This window comes from Artemia sp. Qi Xiang Cuo, chromosome 10, assembly GCF_049724085.1.
Source record: "Artemia sp. Qi Xiang Cuo chromosome 10, ASM4972408v1, whole genome shotgun sequence".
In the NCBI taxonomy this organism is placed as follows: domain Eukaryota; kingdom Metazoa; phylum Arthropoda; class Branchiopoda; order Anostraca; family Artemiidae; genus Artemia; species Artemia sp. Qi Xiang Cuo.
In genome coordinates, this window is record NC_142803.1 from 41,181,355 (window position 1) to 41,200,446 (window position 19,092).

The following is a 19,092-nucleotide window of genomic DNA, read 5'->3' on the forward strand; positions in this document are numbered from 1 at the left end:
CCTTTTTCCCCCCTAAACCCCAAAAAAAAAACGTTTAAATATTGTAACTCATTGAGAAACAACGCTTTGCAATCCTTTATCTATAGCGGTCTCTTGCAAATAACCCGTTTGACGGGTTTTGTGACTGATTTCCTTGATACAATTTATAGCGGTGGGCCCATATAATGCATCAGTACCGGAAATACCATAAAATTCTGAAAACAAATTCAAACAATTCTAAATAATTACTTACATAATTCTAGGAAGTGTATATTTTACTGAGGAATAATGTAAACCTTAGCTAACTAAAGTGGAATACACACAAGTTCTTTTCCATATTTTTCATTTATTATATCAAAATAGCATACATTAAAACAATAAGAGCAAATTAGTAACTAGGAAAAGGACAGAAACTTAAAAATGAGATATCAGTAAAAAAAATTGAGCTTAGATTAAAAAAAGAGAGCTAAAACCAGCAAGATCTCCAAAAAATAACGTCAAGAGTAAAGTAGTTTTAACAAGTTACCCTGTTTTTATTGAGCTTTTATTAAGGAAAACACGAAGCATACAAATAAAAAAATGACAGTTTCTTCGATAGCCAAAAAATAGTTTTTGTTGATCATTTTTTATTATTATTATTATTATCAAGAACACTCAAGAAGAACAGGGCTTTACAATGAATTCCTATGATTCGCAATATAACTTGATTTATCACAACAAAAAGCATACTTTTAAGCATACAAATATTTTCCCTTTAATCAACGAAATTTTAAATTGGAGGGTTTAGTGCTACGGTAGATTTTCAACCCTTTTATTTTGGGGGATTTTTTTTCTTTTCTTTGCTAGAGATTTTTTTATATCCAACCCTGCAATTGAATAAAATATCATTTAAAACGACGGGTACGAGACAAATAATAATTTAAAGTATTTACAACAAAGAACAAGTAGAGAAAAGAATCCCTCCAGACTAACAAATCTCGTTGACAATTTTGACGACAAGCAATGCATCTTTTGTAGATTTTCAATATACTACTAGTATTGCTGCCAGTGACGAATCCAGGAGGGGGAGGGGGTTAGGGGGTTTGAACAATCCTCCCCAATTTTTTTTCCGGCTCATAAACCCGTAACAAAATGCATATAAAGAATGTTGTGTTGAGTTTTTCAAAATGTATTTTGTAACGCCAACCCCCAACCCTTAAAATAAATCCACCGAGCAAAAAGTCTGGATGCGGCCTTGACTGCTGCTATAAATATTGGAATTTTTAAACCCTCACACTGAAGAACACCATACCACAAGTAGAGCTGTTTCTAGGGACGGGGGGGGGATACTGCCCCAGACGCCATAACTTAGGTGAGGGTACGACTGGGGATATCCCCAGCCTGATTCTTAGCGTGCGAGTATGTTCCAAAAATTAATTACTGATTACTATAAATAATTATCTGTTACTATCTTTATCCTAAACGGCTCATAACTATAAATTTTACCCCTTGTATATTAACATAAGCAACAATTGTCAAATTATTCCTATCTCTACATATAACCTTTTGGAAATTTTCTTATATCTGCTCAACCTCCCTCCTAAAAAACTTGCGAAGACTCCGTATCAGTTTCTATAGTCTCAACTCAGCCTAGTCCGAAGCACCCATCCTGTCTTTAATCCCCTTCTGGACCAACACAATTTTCCTTATCCCACTAAATTTGTCTTCAAAAATCCATGAGTCTCCCAATCCCTTCCTCAGTCTTCGAAAAAAGTTACATAAAATAAAACGAAGTAAGCGACCAAAAGAGTTTGTAATTCATCACATATTCTATTGGACTAGGTAATCCAGAATATATGGGTGGAGGTACTACTACTAGTAACAATAACTGACTGCAACACCAAGGTGCCTGAGGCCAGTACAGCCACACACGCCCTTCCGCTACCAAAATTTATTCAAATCTTCACACCCTACCCCTTTTAATGAAGTTGCAATTTCCTTTATATCTTTCCTTAGTACTTCTTCCCGTCCCATTCGGGGTAGATCTGTCTGGTAGAAAATCAAATTATTTGTTAATTTCAGTCAGTAGCTAAGTTCTTTTTCTTTATAAAATACAAAACAGGGAGAATCAATATATTTAGAATAAATCACTTCTATAATGAAAATAAGAAATTACTCCTGCAAACCTACAACTGCAGAAATAAGATGAAATGTGAACATCAAATTTCAATTATAAGTTGAAAATTTATAGGGGAGATTTAAACAAGCATCTGAGGACTTCTCCATACAGCCAGGCTATAAGGCATGGTATAATTTAAGGGCTTCAACCGGCTGCCTCCTCCTTTACGAAACAAAAGTATAAGAGCTTAAGATGTATCACTGAAAATAAATATCTCTTTAGTAGCTAAATATCGTTAAAATTGTCAAATAGCTTTCAAATTCACAAATAGTTACTATTATTATGATGTACCGGCAGTTTTTAATGGTAGACAGGGTTACAGACAAAATAAACGTTTTGTAATGTCATCAGGTTATTATGTTCCAGATATTTTTATTTATGAAAATAAATTGATACTAGCCAAAAATCGACGCAAGAACCATTAAACGAAGTAACCGTTAGCTTTATGAATTAAGAAAGACCTAAATGGGGTTGGTATGAGGTTCACGAGAAAAACACATCAAAAGCATCACCAAGAAAATCACGACATCTTAAATTTATTTTAAACCATAAAAAACGGCTTATAGGAAAACTTCCTGACTTAGGCGTAACAAAGCTGACTGCTTAGACATTGCTATCCGCCATTTTTCCACCTTGCCAATTCTGGCTCCTTGGCCAATTCTCGCACCTTGGCTATAAACTGTTGAGTTTCAAATACAAATTTAAATCAGAAATGGAGACTAAGCGGAACAAGTGCCATAACTCGATTTAAAAGTATTCACTTTCGAAAATACTTCTATGAGGAACCGGCAAGACCAGTTCTAGAGCTACGGTGAAAAACTCCTCGGTTCAGATACTGGGTAAATCGTGATAATCGGAAGCAAAATTTAACGGATGCCATGTCTTGACTCTAAGAGAAGATATCGATTCTCATTGATTCCTATAGTCAGCATTTGCTTTCAAATAAGACAGGACTGAAATGCGAGAACTGTCCTATGATTCTAATAACAGAGTACAGCAGGATGAAGTACAGATCAAGATTTATATTATTTAATAAAACGTGTTTTAACACTTTTTATGAAATATCTTTGATAGTTGTTCAACATAAATAAGATTTTTTAAAGCTTAACAATGAAAATTACTTAAACTATATGAAATTCCAGGTAAATGGATCGGCTTTAGAATATGATACAATGTCTATTGCCCTTCTTAGAACTGGATTTATTTTCCAATGACAGCGGTAGCAGCCACTATTTCCTACTGAGACCCTTTTCCAATAGTATGGAGATAGAAAAGCAACATGTCCTAACTCTATGAATCTGTTACTGAAAGGCTGCGAAAAACCTTAATATCTTGGCAAAATATGGAGAAGTTCAAGTGAAGTATCCAGAATTTAAAATAAAACAAAGCCACCTTCAATCTACCAGTAAAATGTTACAACATTCCTAGAAGCAGCATAGAGGTAATGGATGTGATGAAAGAAATAGACGATACCATGTCAAATAGAGCTAACAAGGTAAAAAAAGGATATAAAACACGGACGCCAGCTGCATACCCTCTTACCCTGAATTAATTATCCGTTGTTTACCGAAAATAATTTCAATAAAGTAAAAAAAGAAATTAATGAAATCCTTCCCCCTTCTGAGGATTCACTAATAAAACAGAGCGTTTTTCCCAAATTAAGCTTCAAACCGTTGTAAATGTTACGCTAGAAACACTGGCTTCATAAAAACAAGTGATAAGGAATGTTTGCGACAGAGGGATAAACTTTATATAATCTTTAAACGAATCTGTTCTAGCAGTGGAGGCCATAACACACACAAACAAAGATTTAACTCTGTTGGGAGAAAAAACTTTGAGCGAACTAGTATTTTGCAATTTCGTTCGTAGCACTGCAACAGCACTGCACGCAGTAGTGAACTCCTTTCCATCAAAGAAAAAAAAAACCATAACAAGATCTAAAACCCTCAAAAACAACGCCAAGCTCCATGCTTTTAGGAATTTTTTTTTCCAAAATGACGGATAGATAACTTCAAATATTGAAAGATAAATACTCTTATTACTCCTGTAACTTCACTTATAGGGGAGGGAACTATATGCAAATCAATCTTCATTGGGACAATATTAGACGGAAAGATTATAGCCCTTGAACTGAGCTTTCAGCACGAAAACGCTGTGTGTGTGTAGCTTTTCCGGATGATATGAAGAACATGATTTTTCAAGTTTCTGCCTATTCACCTAAATCTTTGAGTTGTCGACACTTCATGCGCATATACGATCTTTTTTTTGCTGCTGCACAGAAGCCTACTAATTAAATAGCTGTAAGTTCGAGAAAATATTAAAGAAGTGGCACAAACAAAGAAAGAAAATTATAATAAAGTCCAGAGCTAAGATAGGTTTTTTCAGTCAATCAACTTAAGCTTGGGAGACAGGGGTCTTTAATGATGACAAAAAAACTCGACAAGTTTATGATAATTAAAAAAAGAAGAAATGAACAAGCAGAATCACAGGAGATGATACTGAGCTGACTGGCCAGTTTTACATATTAATGCATACCATATCTCGAGGACATGGAGCAGTGAGTGTGCCTGCAAACATCAAAATTGTTCATCACTTTATATCCATTATATTAGATACCAGCTTATGTGCCTATTCTAATGAATCATAATTTAAAAATTATCGAGTTTGCCATCTGACCAATTAGAACTTATCTGAAGGGACTCTGAAGATGGCAGAGGACGGGAAAGCTAATGGAGACAATTGCTTAAACATGCCATAGTGTTCCCGAGACAGTAACTTAGAGTTTTTTTTATAAACACTATTAAGTTCTGTTTCCATATTTCACAGATGATAGAGTCATCAACAGTAGGAAAAACCTGAATTGGTTTTAGATATATGGACTACCAAAAGAACCGGTACATAGAGTCAAAACAATGATATCTCATACAGGAATTCCGCGTCTTTCAGGGATAGTTCAGAGGTATTTACAGACAAAGTTTCCACCATCAGTTCATTTGGATTATTATTAAATTATTTTCAAGAAGTATATGATTTCCAGTCCTACCTATAATCCTTTTTTGCTTTGTTTTTCGCTTAAGTTTGTCCTGCTTTTTTCTCTTTAATCTACAAAAAAGACAAGAAAAGTTATTTCTTGCTCTTAATGAGTAATACAGAATATGTTCCAGCTAGACTCGTAATCTGGCCCACTATGCACGGACAAGAGCCAAAAGAAACTTGAGACATATAACAAATAAACTAGAGGAGGAATATATTTCGTTAAATCATATATTTAGCTGATAACCTTTAACAAACAGTGGTAGAACTGAAGAAACAATAAATGCAATGAGGGAGAAAGTCGTGGATAGAATGCTTTGGAATGTGAATCAGTCGACTTCCAGATCAGTTTCAGGTTGATTCAAAGCTGGGTCAAATTTTGTTTCAAAAGTGGTCTGTGATTCAAATCGAAAGATATAATTTTGTACTTAGAGATTTAAGGTTTGCAAAGTTTAGACTTTAATTTTTTAGAATAGTAAAAACAGAAAAAGAAGCAAAAACGAGACAATGACCTCTTAATTTAATCCAGAAAAATGAGAGAGAGTATGAGGGAAAAGGAGAGGGTGGGATGAAACGATAGGGGAAGGTAATTATATAAGGCACATGCTAACAAATTCAAATAGCGGAGGTGGTGTAATTGACATAAAAAAAACAATATTTTATTTTCAAATCTATTAATTATAAATAGCGACTTTTTTCTGATTTAATGAGCCGTAAACGACGTTAAGTTTTAACAAAATTTAAAATATTCCCTCTGAAAGAAGATTTAAAATAATATTACTGACATCAACTTAACAAATAATCAAACATATCTCTGAAAAAATTGCAACAGTGTGAACTCCTAACATAGTATCTTAAGTTGACAACACGCTTTTGATCAATAAGCTAATCATACATTATAATATAATGCATAACAAAAGCTACAGCTTAAAAAAATTGAAGTAGCAAAACAATAATACTGTAAGTTATAATTCCAAAGAACAACGGTTGTACTTTTGCAATGGTATCATATAAGGATTACTTGTTCTAGCGGAATATTATCATACTTGTATTCATTAAATCTTTAACTATACAATTTGTACTTGTAATCCATTATCAGTCCGCTTTTAAGCATCAAGCCATTCCTATGGCATAAATGCCACTACAACTACTGCTGACAACTTATTCCGGCATCAAACCGCATGGGGCCAACGTAGTTGCGCATGCCCCTGTGTCACGTCACCCCTTACTTCTCCTCATAAATGAGGCCCATAAAACTTGTGAATAGAATCATAACTGATGAACTATAAATGAAGCCAATAGAATCGTTCATTTGAATTGTATAATCGAATATTTCATACAACGCGGGAGTAAAACTTTGGCAAACTCCCAGGATTTCAACCGAATTTAATATTTCTCAATAAAATATTGATATAATTAATAATTTTTCAAAATAGAAACATATTATGTGACACTCTCTCGGTTTCAAGTTAGGTGCAACCTACAGAGACCTGCTGTCTTAACTATTAAATCTAATAAGAGGTTGTACCAATTTTTTTGCTAGGTAGCCTACCCAAGAAACTTGAAACAATCTAGCTCAAAACTCATCTATCATATTTAATATGCTTTAACTCTGTAGAGTCGACATTATAAAACAATCTGATTTTTAAAACTATTCGTGCAATAGGGCAAAATTTACTCTAAAAGTAAGTTAAAAGTATTCAAGAGTGCATTATTAACTAAAGAGATTTGGAAGATGAGATTCTGTCAAAGGCTGGACAGAAGTTCTGTTTTTCCTGATAATAAAAACATGGCATGTTTTACGTTAAAATTTGAAATTGTGTTTTATTCATTTTTAAGGTTTCCCATGCTGTCTTTTGAAATTTAGATAATTTTTTTTAGTTGAGTTTTCACTCTCTACTGAACATTCTATAACGGTGAATTCATTATTTTTTGGTAACAGTCCAACTAACAAAATAAAGGAAATAAAAACAAAAAATAATATATATCAAACCAAAATGTAGCCAAAGTCACCCTCACGAGTCTATAGCTACAGATTTAGAGGATTATCCTAATTAAGCTGTTTGATCCTAAGAAATGACCTAAATGATCCTAATTGATCTGATTCTAAAGAAGCGCCAGATTTTGTAGTTTGTAATTTAACAGACAAAAATGCGTTATTTACATGACCCCTCAAGCAAAGATAATTTTGATTTTTTTGTAGGTCATAATTTGACCGGACAGAACTTTTAGAAGGAACATTGTCTACAGAGCCGTCAGAGCAGCTTTTATTAAGAGAACAAAAAAGCTTAAATTAAAACGGTCAGCTAAGCACACGTGAGAAAGGAGCATTAAACATTACAGCACTTATATAAAAATTCACAAAGACTAAGGGCCAACTAAAACAATTAGACATAAGAAATCACACTGGTAATTAAGCACATTTTTGTTAATACTTAATACATCTCATAAAATTTAATACATTCACCATTTTAAAATAGATCCTTGCTCTTAGTCTAGCATGTTTATAACAATCATTTAATTGTGCCACCCACGGAATACTGTTTACCTGCTAATCAACACAAAATAATTGGACTAATGAAGCACTTACTACTAGAATCATAGAGAAACTCAACAAGACTACGTATATCCAAAATCTCAACAGAGAAAAATCCAATGTCACCTATCCATTAACAAATTTCAAAACTTCAAAAGCTGATTAAATTGCCATTTTGTTACAAAAATTTAAAAATAACCAAGATCTTCGGGAAAATTATGACTTTTATATAAAAGTGCAACCCAATTTATGGAAGGTTTACGACCTGACAGGTCAATAACCTGCTCTGATTCTAAAAATGTTATACTAAAAAATATGAACTCAAAGGGGCTGAAACATCACTCTCAGATTTTTTTGGGTATCTGAACTTATTTTCTTCTTTATTTTAACAAATGAAAATATAGTCAATAAGAAGAGCATTGGATTCAGCAATCTTATCAGAGTTTATCCATAATTCATCCTTTCGAATATTTCTAATGAGACGTTTCACTAAAAATACACTTACTCACAGAAAAAGGACAATTTTTCATTCAGGCAAGTTGAGCATGATTCTCTCGAGACTTGAGTTCATTTGGTAAAAGAAAAGCTGTAAGACTAGTTATAAGTCCAATAATAGTGTAAACACAAATACCTGATTCCATATTATAATAAATAAGTAGCTGAGCAACAAAGGGAGTGAGAATTGCTCCCAGTCGAGCCATTGTTGAACAAGTGGATAAAATGACAGATCTTAGACTTTCTGGATAAATCTGAAAGAAAATTTTGTGCTTATTAGATGACAGTAGAAAATGTTGCATAAGTTTCCCAGATGACAATTTTTGTTTTTAGCCTACACTTTCAATTCTACAGATTCACAAGAATAGATAAAAAAAAGGATTGATACCAAAATTTTATACAGAGATTTTTGACAGTAAAAATGAAAAATCAGTATTTGCTGAAGCCTTATAAAACGACCGGTCAGAAAAGTCATGAACATGAGCAAAAAAAAAAAAAAAAAAAAATCGAAAAAAATTTCGCAACATGATTGGTGCGTTGAAATGAAAACCAGCGACGAAGCTTATTTTAAATGTTGTATGGACTCGTTTAATCAGGGCTCTGGATAGTAGATATCAAGTAATAGGTTGTTTTTGAGAGCAAGATATTGAGAATTACATAGTGAGTTACTCTTCAAATCTTTCCCATTTTAATTCTGAGTGGTCTTCCCAACTCCCATGCAAGCAACAACACACTCCCTCTGCAAAGGGCTGGTTAGCATTTTATGGTGTTAATATCAAACAGATTGTCAGTAACAAAATATATATATATATATATATATATATATATATATATATATATATATATATATATATATATATATATATATATATATATATATATATATATATATATATATATGCTTTTCGTCACTGAAATTCTGCAACCGGAACTTACAGCTTGTTGTTGCACCAAGTTGGAACTTGGCTCGTTGCTGCACTGAACCATGACTTGGCCCGTTATTGCACTAATTTAAGAGTTGGCTCGTTATTGCACTGAGATTAAGAATCCTAGCATGACCCTGATTTAAACAAGGTGTAATATGCCTATCCTTCTGCTAAAGTGTTGGAAATTGATGAAATGAAGAGTCTGAACGTCCAATCTCTTCCTCCAATTATACAGTTTTAAATCATTTGTCTAATTTCAACCCTAAAGGATCACTATTATGCCTCACGGGCTAGCTATAGCACCTATCAGGTTTTATTATAGCCCGTAGGTGATGGATTTAATGTGGCTATAATGGCTGTTTTGTTAAAGTACATCCACTGCCCTCCTTCCGATGAGCTATCTGGACTAGCCGGCCTACTATCATTTGCCGAAATAATGCGACAAAAATGCAGAAAAACGGTTCAGAGAGACTACCCACAAGAGGATAGCCCCATTCCCCTTCTACTGGGTACAAAATAAAAATCTTTGCAAGACTCTGCAGCTTAATTTGGAATGGTCCCTCTAGGTAGGTTATCCCTGAAAATCCGCCCGTTGATTTCTTTCAAAGGAGCTTCAACAGGCAATATTCTGACTGGATCTCAATTAAACATGCTACTTAATGGTTTTAAGGATCTCAATCCAACTTGGCAGGGAATAGTGGCAAGGAGCTTGCCTGCACCTTTAAAGGGACCCAACGGATGATGTTGCTTGTGCGGCTTCGCAAAAATGGTCCCGGGTACCAGTTGATGTAACTCTCCAAAAGATCCTGGAACTAGAGGTCTAGTTTCAATTTTGATATATGTTGTTGGATCTCGGAATTACAAAAACGAAAAAAAATAGCTACTTATTTAGATTCGGTTAATTTGTTGGTAAATATACATACATACAATGCCTTGTTTTTACAAAACGAGTTAATATTTCAGCTTCTGCTCAATGTAAAGCAAAATTAAATAAAGTTATTAAATAAAATATATCACCTAATATTTTTAACTAGCTTTTCATAATTAATTTAGAGGTTTTGCTGGTTAACGCTAGATGACATATTTGCTGTTCTGGTCTTCTTAGAGAGGAAGTTAAGTTTTCACTCTTATCCACTGGACTAACATATAATTATAATGAAATCAGAATTCCAGCAAAAGAGCCTGGTAAATTATGTGGCGATGACAACATCCTTGCTTTTAACGAAGAGTTTTGCTTGTTGTTTTTTTTTTTTTTTTAACAAAAGTAGGATTAGGAGACTAATTAGAGAGAAACGAAATTTTACTCTTAGGTAGAATTAGGTACAGATAGAAGTAGATATCTAGAGATGAAAATAGAGAAAGAATAATTTTTGCTTTGTATATTTAGATTCCATTTTTCTGCGAAAAGACGGAGAGGTTTTAGATAAAACAAAAACAGTGTTTCCAACTTTCCCAGGTTTATACTCCTCTGAAGTTATCGATGCGATCCTTCAAACAATAGCAAGCAGATAATCTAAAAATCAAATATGAAATCCCGACTATTCCCAAGCCCTTGTGTTTTCGACAGCAGTAGCCAACGTATCTTTGTTTTTCTATTTAAAATTTTGTGATTTTGGAGAAATATTGTGCCGATGTTACTTCACCAAAGACAATTATGTTTGCAGTTCTTATCTCACAAAAATGCATATTATACATCAATTTCAAAGGAAGTCGGACTAGAAATTACAAAAAGCACTTAAATTTAATCAAGGTCTTAATCTACTAAATACGTAAACAAATAACGTTGAAAAATTAACTACAAGAAACAAAACAATTTTTTTTTCAATAGAAACTATTGAAAACTATACGCTAGATAAGGTCATATAAGCCATTCAGAATCAAAATCTATTACTGCATATTTAGATTTTTTTTTAAGAATTTCAAGTTCAACACATCATTATCTTTCGACTATGTGCATTTAATAAGAATAAAAATGATAAATAATCCGAAGTAACAAAGGAAATTTTACACCAAATACTGAAAGAAGAAGAAAACTTGAGCAACGTAAAAACTTATGCTTATCTTAATGCTTCTTCGAAATGGACAAAATAGATCTTAAACAATTATGTCTCCCTGCGATGGCTGGTATATGATCCCCCCCCCTCCCCAGCAATTTGTCTACTTAACAAATTTCCCCTGAAGTCTGTTTCAGACTTCAGACGGTTTCTGTTTCGTCTGTTTCAGACAACCCCCTAACAATTTGCCAAAAAAAAAACCTAAGTTACTATGCTTGCCCCAATTTGACCACCGAATAATTCTGTATAATGACACTGGTTCAGTATCAGACACTAGTTATATTAAATTTAAGAATTCAGGAAGACTCCCAAAATAAGACTCCCACAACATCACCAGTAGGGTCTCCAAATTATGCAATTGGTTTATTTTTGACTGATGCGTTTCAGTAGAAAAGGTGGGTATACTGCTCCTCGTTAAAATCAGAATATAATTGACGATGAAATTCGCCCCATTATCACTAGCTTTTTAGTAGAAAGGTGGAGCATAGTCTGCCTTTTAAACCAAAAATCATACAAAGAGCCAGACTCAGTTTCGGAAGGAGCCAAGTTGAAGCTGTGGACTGGCAAGTTGCAAAAACAAATCCTGACTCAGTACAATAGCAAACTAAACCCTTATTCAGAAAGAACTATGTCCAAGCTGCCGATTTTCAGGGATACGGTAGGAAGATAAGCAATGTAGAAGATCTAAGACTTGGATTATATACATTTCAACAAATTTTGGTAATTTTAAAGGTAATTCAAAAAATGATTTTTAAGACTAAAAAAGAAGACGATCCATTAATAATAAAAAAGCTGTTAATGGTTTTATATTAATAATCCTAGACAAATTTGATTATAGCAGGAAAACAAAAATAATTCAACCCAATACAAATTAAAGGAAGGTCCAAGCGGAATGCGTGAAGCGAAACTAAATTTACATTGGTGCGGCAACGAAGCATAAATTGAAATTGAAGTATAGCATAGCTTTTGTTCCGCTTCACCGACAAACGTGTTGCTTGAGCAACCCTTTGATCATGACCCCTCGCAGTCGACTAAATGGGGTAGTTGTCAACACTTTACAACTTCAAAAATGCTGCTTCTCTTTTTCATTTATATGTATGGTTTGAAAATAATCTATGTTCTTAAAACAAACTTAATTCTCTATTTTAGATGCCCAGTCTTAAATCCTAAAGATTGAAAGTCATTGCACGTTTTTTATTTAAATCAGATGCAAAATGCTGACCCATCCATTCAAGAGTTGAAAGTTGGAGGGGAGAGAACTGTCGAAGGGGCAAATTTCGGGCTTTTCTTTTCCAATCCTAGATAATTAAAAGTCCTTACGTGATTCCAGTTCAAAAAAGACGTAGCATAAATACCGCTCATCTGAAAAGTTGGCATTGCAAGCGGCGAGAAGGGACGTAGAGGGGGTTAACGGCCCAATTTGTAGCTTCGTCATGTATATTGAAGATCCTTACGTGGTTCCGCTTCAAACAAGGTGCAATATTTCCGCCTTTCTACTAAGTAGTTGGTGAGGAGAGGGGAAATGTTTGAAGGGATAATTGGTCCACTTTGTGTTTAAAACATCCAGATTGAAAATAATTACATAAATTTTTGCCTGAACAAGGTGTAATATGCTTACCTTTCCCCTAAATGCTAGAGGTAGGAGGGGTGGGGAGCATTGGATGGGCCACAGACCTACTTTGTCTTCCAGTCATAGAGATTAGTTACATGGACACGTTTATCTTTGCGCTAAAAAACTGGCTAGCGCATTGGAGGAGGTTATAGCCACTTTGGTTCTCAAATCATACCGAATAAAAAGCCTTATGTTATTTCAATTGAAACAAGACGCAACAAGCCTACCTTTTGCAGAAAGGTGGTGTGAAGAAGCTATGACGAAAGGGTAATATCGCACTTTTAGCTTGGAGGTTCGTTTTACAATGAATAAGGCTTGGCTCGTTTTTGAACATAGCCATTATCCAATTATTTCTAGTGTTTACCGCAACAAAGAAGTTGTCACCCTTCAGAATTTGTTGTCCAACTCCATGGGCCCATTTTGGACCTCCAATATAACAAACTGAAAATCCTTGCGTGGTTCTGGTCCAAAAATGGGCAGCATGGAAAAAAGGGATTGAGATCCTCCAGGGCTATTGCTGACACATAGGGCGTCTCAAATCTACGTTTCAGTTGCTGGGTCTTTATTATAGGGACAAGTTCAAGCGTAACAGAGGTTCCACCCCAAAAATTCCTATTTTGTTCCTGCAAATGTGGAACAAAGATTGATGACCTTCAATTTATTATTTGCTTGGATCCCTTCTTCACTACGATAATACCAAGTGGATCAACCTTTCTGTCCCATGCTCTTCCTTTATTTGTGGCTCTAATTAAAATTAAACACACAAATGTTTTTCCCGACTTCCTGAAAAAGTTGTCTCTGCTATTTGTTTAATTTTCCCAAAATCCTACATGATGTCGTACAAAAGCTTATATAACTTACGCTAGTGCAACATACTTACATCAGGAGTATAAACGTACAAAGCTTGGAATATTCCTGATAGGACTCCTCTTGCAATGGATAATATCACAGTTAAATAAAGTCGCCTAAAAGAAAAAGTGATATCAGAAAGCAGGGTCTGAAAAGAACAAGAAAAATATAGTATATGTTATTTTTCGGACAGGTAGATTTTAGTTTCCTAATCCAATTAAGCAACCGACACATCTTAGCTACTTCCCATATTGTCTGTACTAAAAAAAATCACCTGAAAGCATGATTTCCTTCTTGTTTTTTTTTCTTGTTTTTTGTATGTTAAGTGGGAAACACATTTGCCCCCGAGATCAACAAAATATGTTCTCTTCGGTACCAAAGTCAGCCAAAATGTGATGCAAAACCCAGCTCAGCTTTACAATTCCGAAAATGAAATTACCAATGGGTTAGAAAAAGTCAAAGGTATCGAGCACTTGTTATGCAAACAAAAGCATCAAACAACTTTGTTGGGGAATAATAGAACGCCATCTCCTTTATTATTAAAAATAAAATTACCAATGGGTTAGAAAAAGTCAAAGGTATCGAGCACTTGTTATGCAAACAAAACCATCAAACAACTTTGTTGGGGGATAATAGAACGCCATCTCCTTTATTTTTAAAAAGTAAATTACCAATGGGTTAGAAAAAGTCAAAGGTATCGAGCACTTGTTATGCAAAAAAAAGCATCAAACAACTATGTTGGGGAATAATAGAACGCCATCTCCTTTATTTTTAAAAAGTAAATTACCAATGGGTTAGAAAAAGTCAAAGGTATCGAGCACTTGTTATGCAAACAAAAGCAACAAACAACTTTGTTGGGGCATAATAGAACGCCATCTCCTTTATTTTTAAAAAGGAAATTACCAATGGGTTAGAAAAAGTCAAAGGTATCAAGCACTTGTTATGCAAACAAAACCATCAAACAACTTTGTTGGGGGATAATAGAACACCATCTCCTTTATTTTTAAAAAGGAAATTACCGTTTACAAGTTTAAAATAAATAGATTCCACAATGCTTAACCTAGCTGCTCTAATCAAACAGTTCGTGGTGCCAAATGTGTAAGTAAGGAACGACTGTGGTCAATTGTAACCGAAACTCAAAAAGGAATTTTCATAACAATTAACACAAAAGAATGGGCATTTCAGGATGATCCCAAATATATAAACTCATTGAGTTTAAGGTTACCCATCAAAAGGTAAGAGCCTGAGAAAATTTACTTGATTTTTGAAAGGAGTGAAAAACCCTAAAAAGGCAAGTGATCTTACTGAAAATCACACCATATTCAGCATATCAGAGACTCTTATTGTAGAGGTTTCAAGCTCCTTGTTTTAAGTGCACATCAGCTATTATGAAGGATTTGGGTTATTTTGTAGGCAGGGGGAGGAATAGATGCCTCAAGGAGTGCATTTTAATGCCCAAATAACTCTCATTGAGCCTCCAGATAAATTTAGAATAAGTTTTAGGGGGGGGGGCAGAAATAGACATCTAATTCCTCTCGATCCTGGGTAATATTTTTGGTCGACACCTTTATCAATGGAGCTGGAAGGGGGGGGGGGAGGTAATGGTGAATGCTCCCATTGCAACGACCTTTTTCTATGCAACATGAAATATTACTGTAAAAACTCTGACGCCACCAGTGTGCGTGATACAGGGCCACCAGTGCCACTACTGATAGTACTAGCGTATCGTATCGCGGCTCACGGTCTCTCGTGGACTATTCTGCCACCAGTATTCGTAATCTAGCGGTATCAGGGTCAGTCCTGATGCAACTGGTGTAAGTTCTCTGGGACAAATGCTGGTAACCAGTGTACGTAACGCGGCCCACGGTGGCACGTCGGTCAACTCCGACGCGCCATGGATTCTACGAGTTTGTCTTCGCTGATTTATGCTGTGGGCTTGCCACAGCTATGATCAGTGTGGGTACAACAAGTGTACTACCTATGGCGGAGTAAGTGCCACACTATTTTCCCACAGTCCCAAGGTCAGTGCCACCAATAATTTATATATAAAGATATCTTTGCAGGGGCACGGACCCTCCTGCTGACATTACAATGACGGTAAACTCCAAACGCTCTCATCCCAATTCAACCAGGGTTTTGGAAAACAATCAATAAAAATCGTAGACATACATCTCACTTTTGTTTACCAATGTAAAATCTAATATTATCTTTCTCAACTCCAAACTTGCAAAAAAGAACCTAACTTACTAAACGTATATACACAGAAGAGATAAGTTTACCTCGTTCACCATCACATGAGGACGTGGGCCAATTAAGCCAATGTAACCCCAAAATTGAGTTTACTTTATCCATAAATCATAAATCAATGCCAAGATTTTGCTAGCCCGTGAGAGGACTAAAATAGAACTTCAGTACAAACCAATTTATTCCCTCTTGCGAAATCATTACATTTAAAACAGGGTAGCCTCTGCGAGAGTTGAACGTGCAAATAAAAATTATACTATAGGTAAATCTATGTATAAGAGAACAGGGACATTTATCTAAAAGTAAGGGGCATGGACCACAAGAATTACATTCACGTGCCTACCGATAAAAAGGTGAAAAAGATGAGGCGGGGTATCAAGAGTCTCGGCAAAAAGTTTTTTGGGGGCGAGGGGTCGGCAACGGCTACCAGAAAATTTGTTTTCGGCAATTTCAAGTGGTAATATTGCTTTTTTTCTATTTACATATAACGTTTCTGTGTATTTAAACGTATGTATGCAATATATTATACCGTTAGAGAGCCCTATTATGAAGGTTGCGATGGCTTCAGCCCCGTAGAAGACAAAAAGTTGTGTAGGATATCTAATAAAAATACCCCTTTCTGTCCACCCAAACTTCTGTAGTATAAATATTATGAAGAACTAATTCAACACAGCTACTGTTCATCGGTATGGGTTCTAGATGAGCCTCTCCACTGTTGTACCTACAGTTTTTCTAAAGGGCAGTAGTGAAAACCCAGTGTTGCATGGATTGGTTTTCACGGTGCAAATCAAACAGTTCGTGGTAACGAACTGTAAGTAAGGAGCGACCCGGCTCAATAGTAACCGAAACTCTAAAAACCAAAATTTTGATACCCATAGATACATCAATAGAATCAGAATTTTATGCTGATTTCAAATATATAAGTTTTATTAAGTTTATTCTTACCTATCAAAAGTTACGGGCCTAAGTTACGCGCCGAGATCATTTGTCATATTTTCGAAAAAAGGGAAAAACACCCCTAAACAGTCAAAGACGTTTAATGAAAATTACACTATCGGATTCAACGAATCAGAAAACCCTACAGCAGAAGTTTCAAGGTTGTATCTGCAAAAAATTTTGAATTTTGTATTTTTTGCCCGAAGAAAGATCATAGATGAGTGTTTATTTGTTTTTTTTATTTCCTCAGGGGTGATCGTATTGATCCAGTTGTCTTAGAATATCGTAATAGGCCTCATTTGAACGGAAATTAAAAGTTTTAAAGCCCGTTTTAAGTGACCAAAAAAATTGGAGGGCAACTTGGCCCCCTCCCACGCTCATTTTTTTCCCAAAGTCACCCAATTAAAATTTTGAGATAGCTCTTTTGTTCAGCATAGTCGAAAATCTAATAACTATGTCTTTGAGGATGACTTAATCCCACGCAGTTCCCGGGGGAAGGGCTGCAAGTTATGAAATTGTACCCATTGTTTACATATAGTATTGGTTATTGGGAAGTATACAGACGCTTTCAGGAGAGATTTTTTTCTGATGAGGTGTGGTGTTAGAGGAGGGGGTTACGGGGGAGGATCCTTCCATGGAGGATGTTTCCTTGGGGGAAGGGATTTCCCAGATTTCCCAGCATTGTTTAAAAAACAATCAGAAATTAAATTAAAAAACCAGTTTTTTCAACTGAAAGTAAGGAGCAACATTAAAACTTAAAACAAACAGAAAATATTACGTATATGAGGGGGTTCGCCCCCTAGTCAATACCTCGCTTTTTTCACTAAAGTTTTTTTTTAGTAGTTTCAAAAAAAATATCTATTCTAATTAACCGGCCTTTGTGATTCGGGGTTTGTGATTCGAACAAAATTCGAACTTTAGCGTAAAGAGCAAGGTATCGACTAGGGGGCAAACTCCCTAATATACGTAATAAAACATACAAAGATAGAAATTCGTTATGTAAGTTAATTCGTAAGTTACGTCAGAACAAAATTTCGAGAAAGCCATTTAGCCAAAAAAGTAAAATTAATATGCAAATTTCGTTTTAATTATTCATGTACGGTGAGCCAAAATCAAAGCTGCATTAATTGAATAATGTTCAGAAATTAAATAAAAAAAAAAGTTTTTTTTTAACTGAAAGTAAGGAGCGACATCAAAACTTAAAACGAACAGAATTTATTCCGTATATGAAAGGGGCTGTCCCCTCCTTAATACCTCACTCTTTACGCTAAAGTTTGAATCTGTCACACAACTTTATTTTTTAAAACAATAAAAGACCTTACTTTCAGTTAAAAAAAAACTTGTTGTTTTTATTTAATCTACACAAAGATCGTATCCTTCGAAGAGTTTTACCAAACAGTTCCCGAAGGGGATGAGAGAAAAGTCAGACAGCCTACAATAGGCAGGGACGAGATTTTAAAATGACCTGATATCACTGAAGATTTCCAAGAAAGATGCCACAATAGGGCTTACCTCATGACGGAGTAGGACTGTTTTGATATGTAGCACACTTTGTCATCTTAAAATACAGTAGATTTGCAGTAGTAGCAGCAATATTATGATCTCGTGACCTTACTTTAATGATTGTAGGTAGACCCCGGCGCCGCGCCGGCGGCGGCGTTCGGTCGACTTTAAATTATTTTTCGGCAATTCTTTATTGCGTCAACCGCAAAGTCAGAGCTTTTCCTTCTCGTGTGGTTTAGTATCTCGATTTTCCTGATTAGAAATCAAGCAAAGCTTAAACTACCCCCAAATTTCCGAGTATTTACCTGCAAATCAATATCTCAACCCGAAAAAAAAATTGATTCCCTAAATCCCTGAACGTCACGCAATAATGGTGCCCCGATAGCGATTTATCACCAGTGACTTTCCCTGCCAAATATTACTTTGCATACCATAATTATTCACTACTCGCTTGTGCATTAGTTTTGGTCTCTTTTGTTACTTTGCATAAAAACCAGATAGATGCAATATGCTATTGCAAATATTGCAATACACACAGTTCTTCATATGTTGACAAAAAAAAGTGTCGTCTTTATGAAATGAGTTTAAATCATTTCGAATGCAGTTCCAAATTGTTATTTCTTACATCATTCGTAGTTAAGAAGTTTATTTTCAAGTTGAATATAATTGTTGAATGCATTAACTGCTATAAAGCTTCAGCCTTTTGCTGGATTTTTAAATTGACAGCCGACAAATTGTTTATACAGCTGAATTGTAAGTTTGAAGAT

The 19,092-nt window shown here is 35.0% G+C and overlaps 1 protein-coding gene across 2 annotated transcripts in view; it reads right to left on the reverse strand.

Annotated features, from left to right (window-relative positions):
- Positions 1–357: 357 nt before the first annotated feature.
- LOC148947771 (synaptic vesicle 2-related protein) overlaps positions 358–19,092 on the reverse strand; it is a 90,089-nt gene continuing 71,354 nt past the window's right edge. For both annotated transcript variants that reach the window (XM_089095428.1, XM_089095427.1), the window contains exons 11-12: positions 13,674–13,758; positions 358–8,455 (exon numbers count right to left, since the gene is read on the reverse strand). In XM_089095428.1, coding sequence (XP_088951554.1) covers positions 8,237–8,455; positions 13,674–13,758 — 304 coding nt within the window. In that variant the 3' untranslated portion in view covers positions 358–8,236. The remainder of the gene's footprint in view (positions 8,456–13,673; positions 13,759–19,092) is intronic.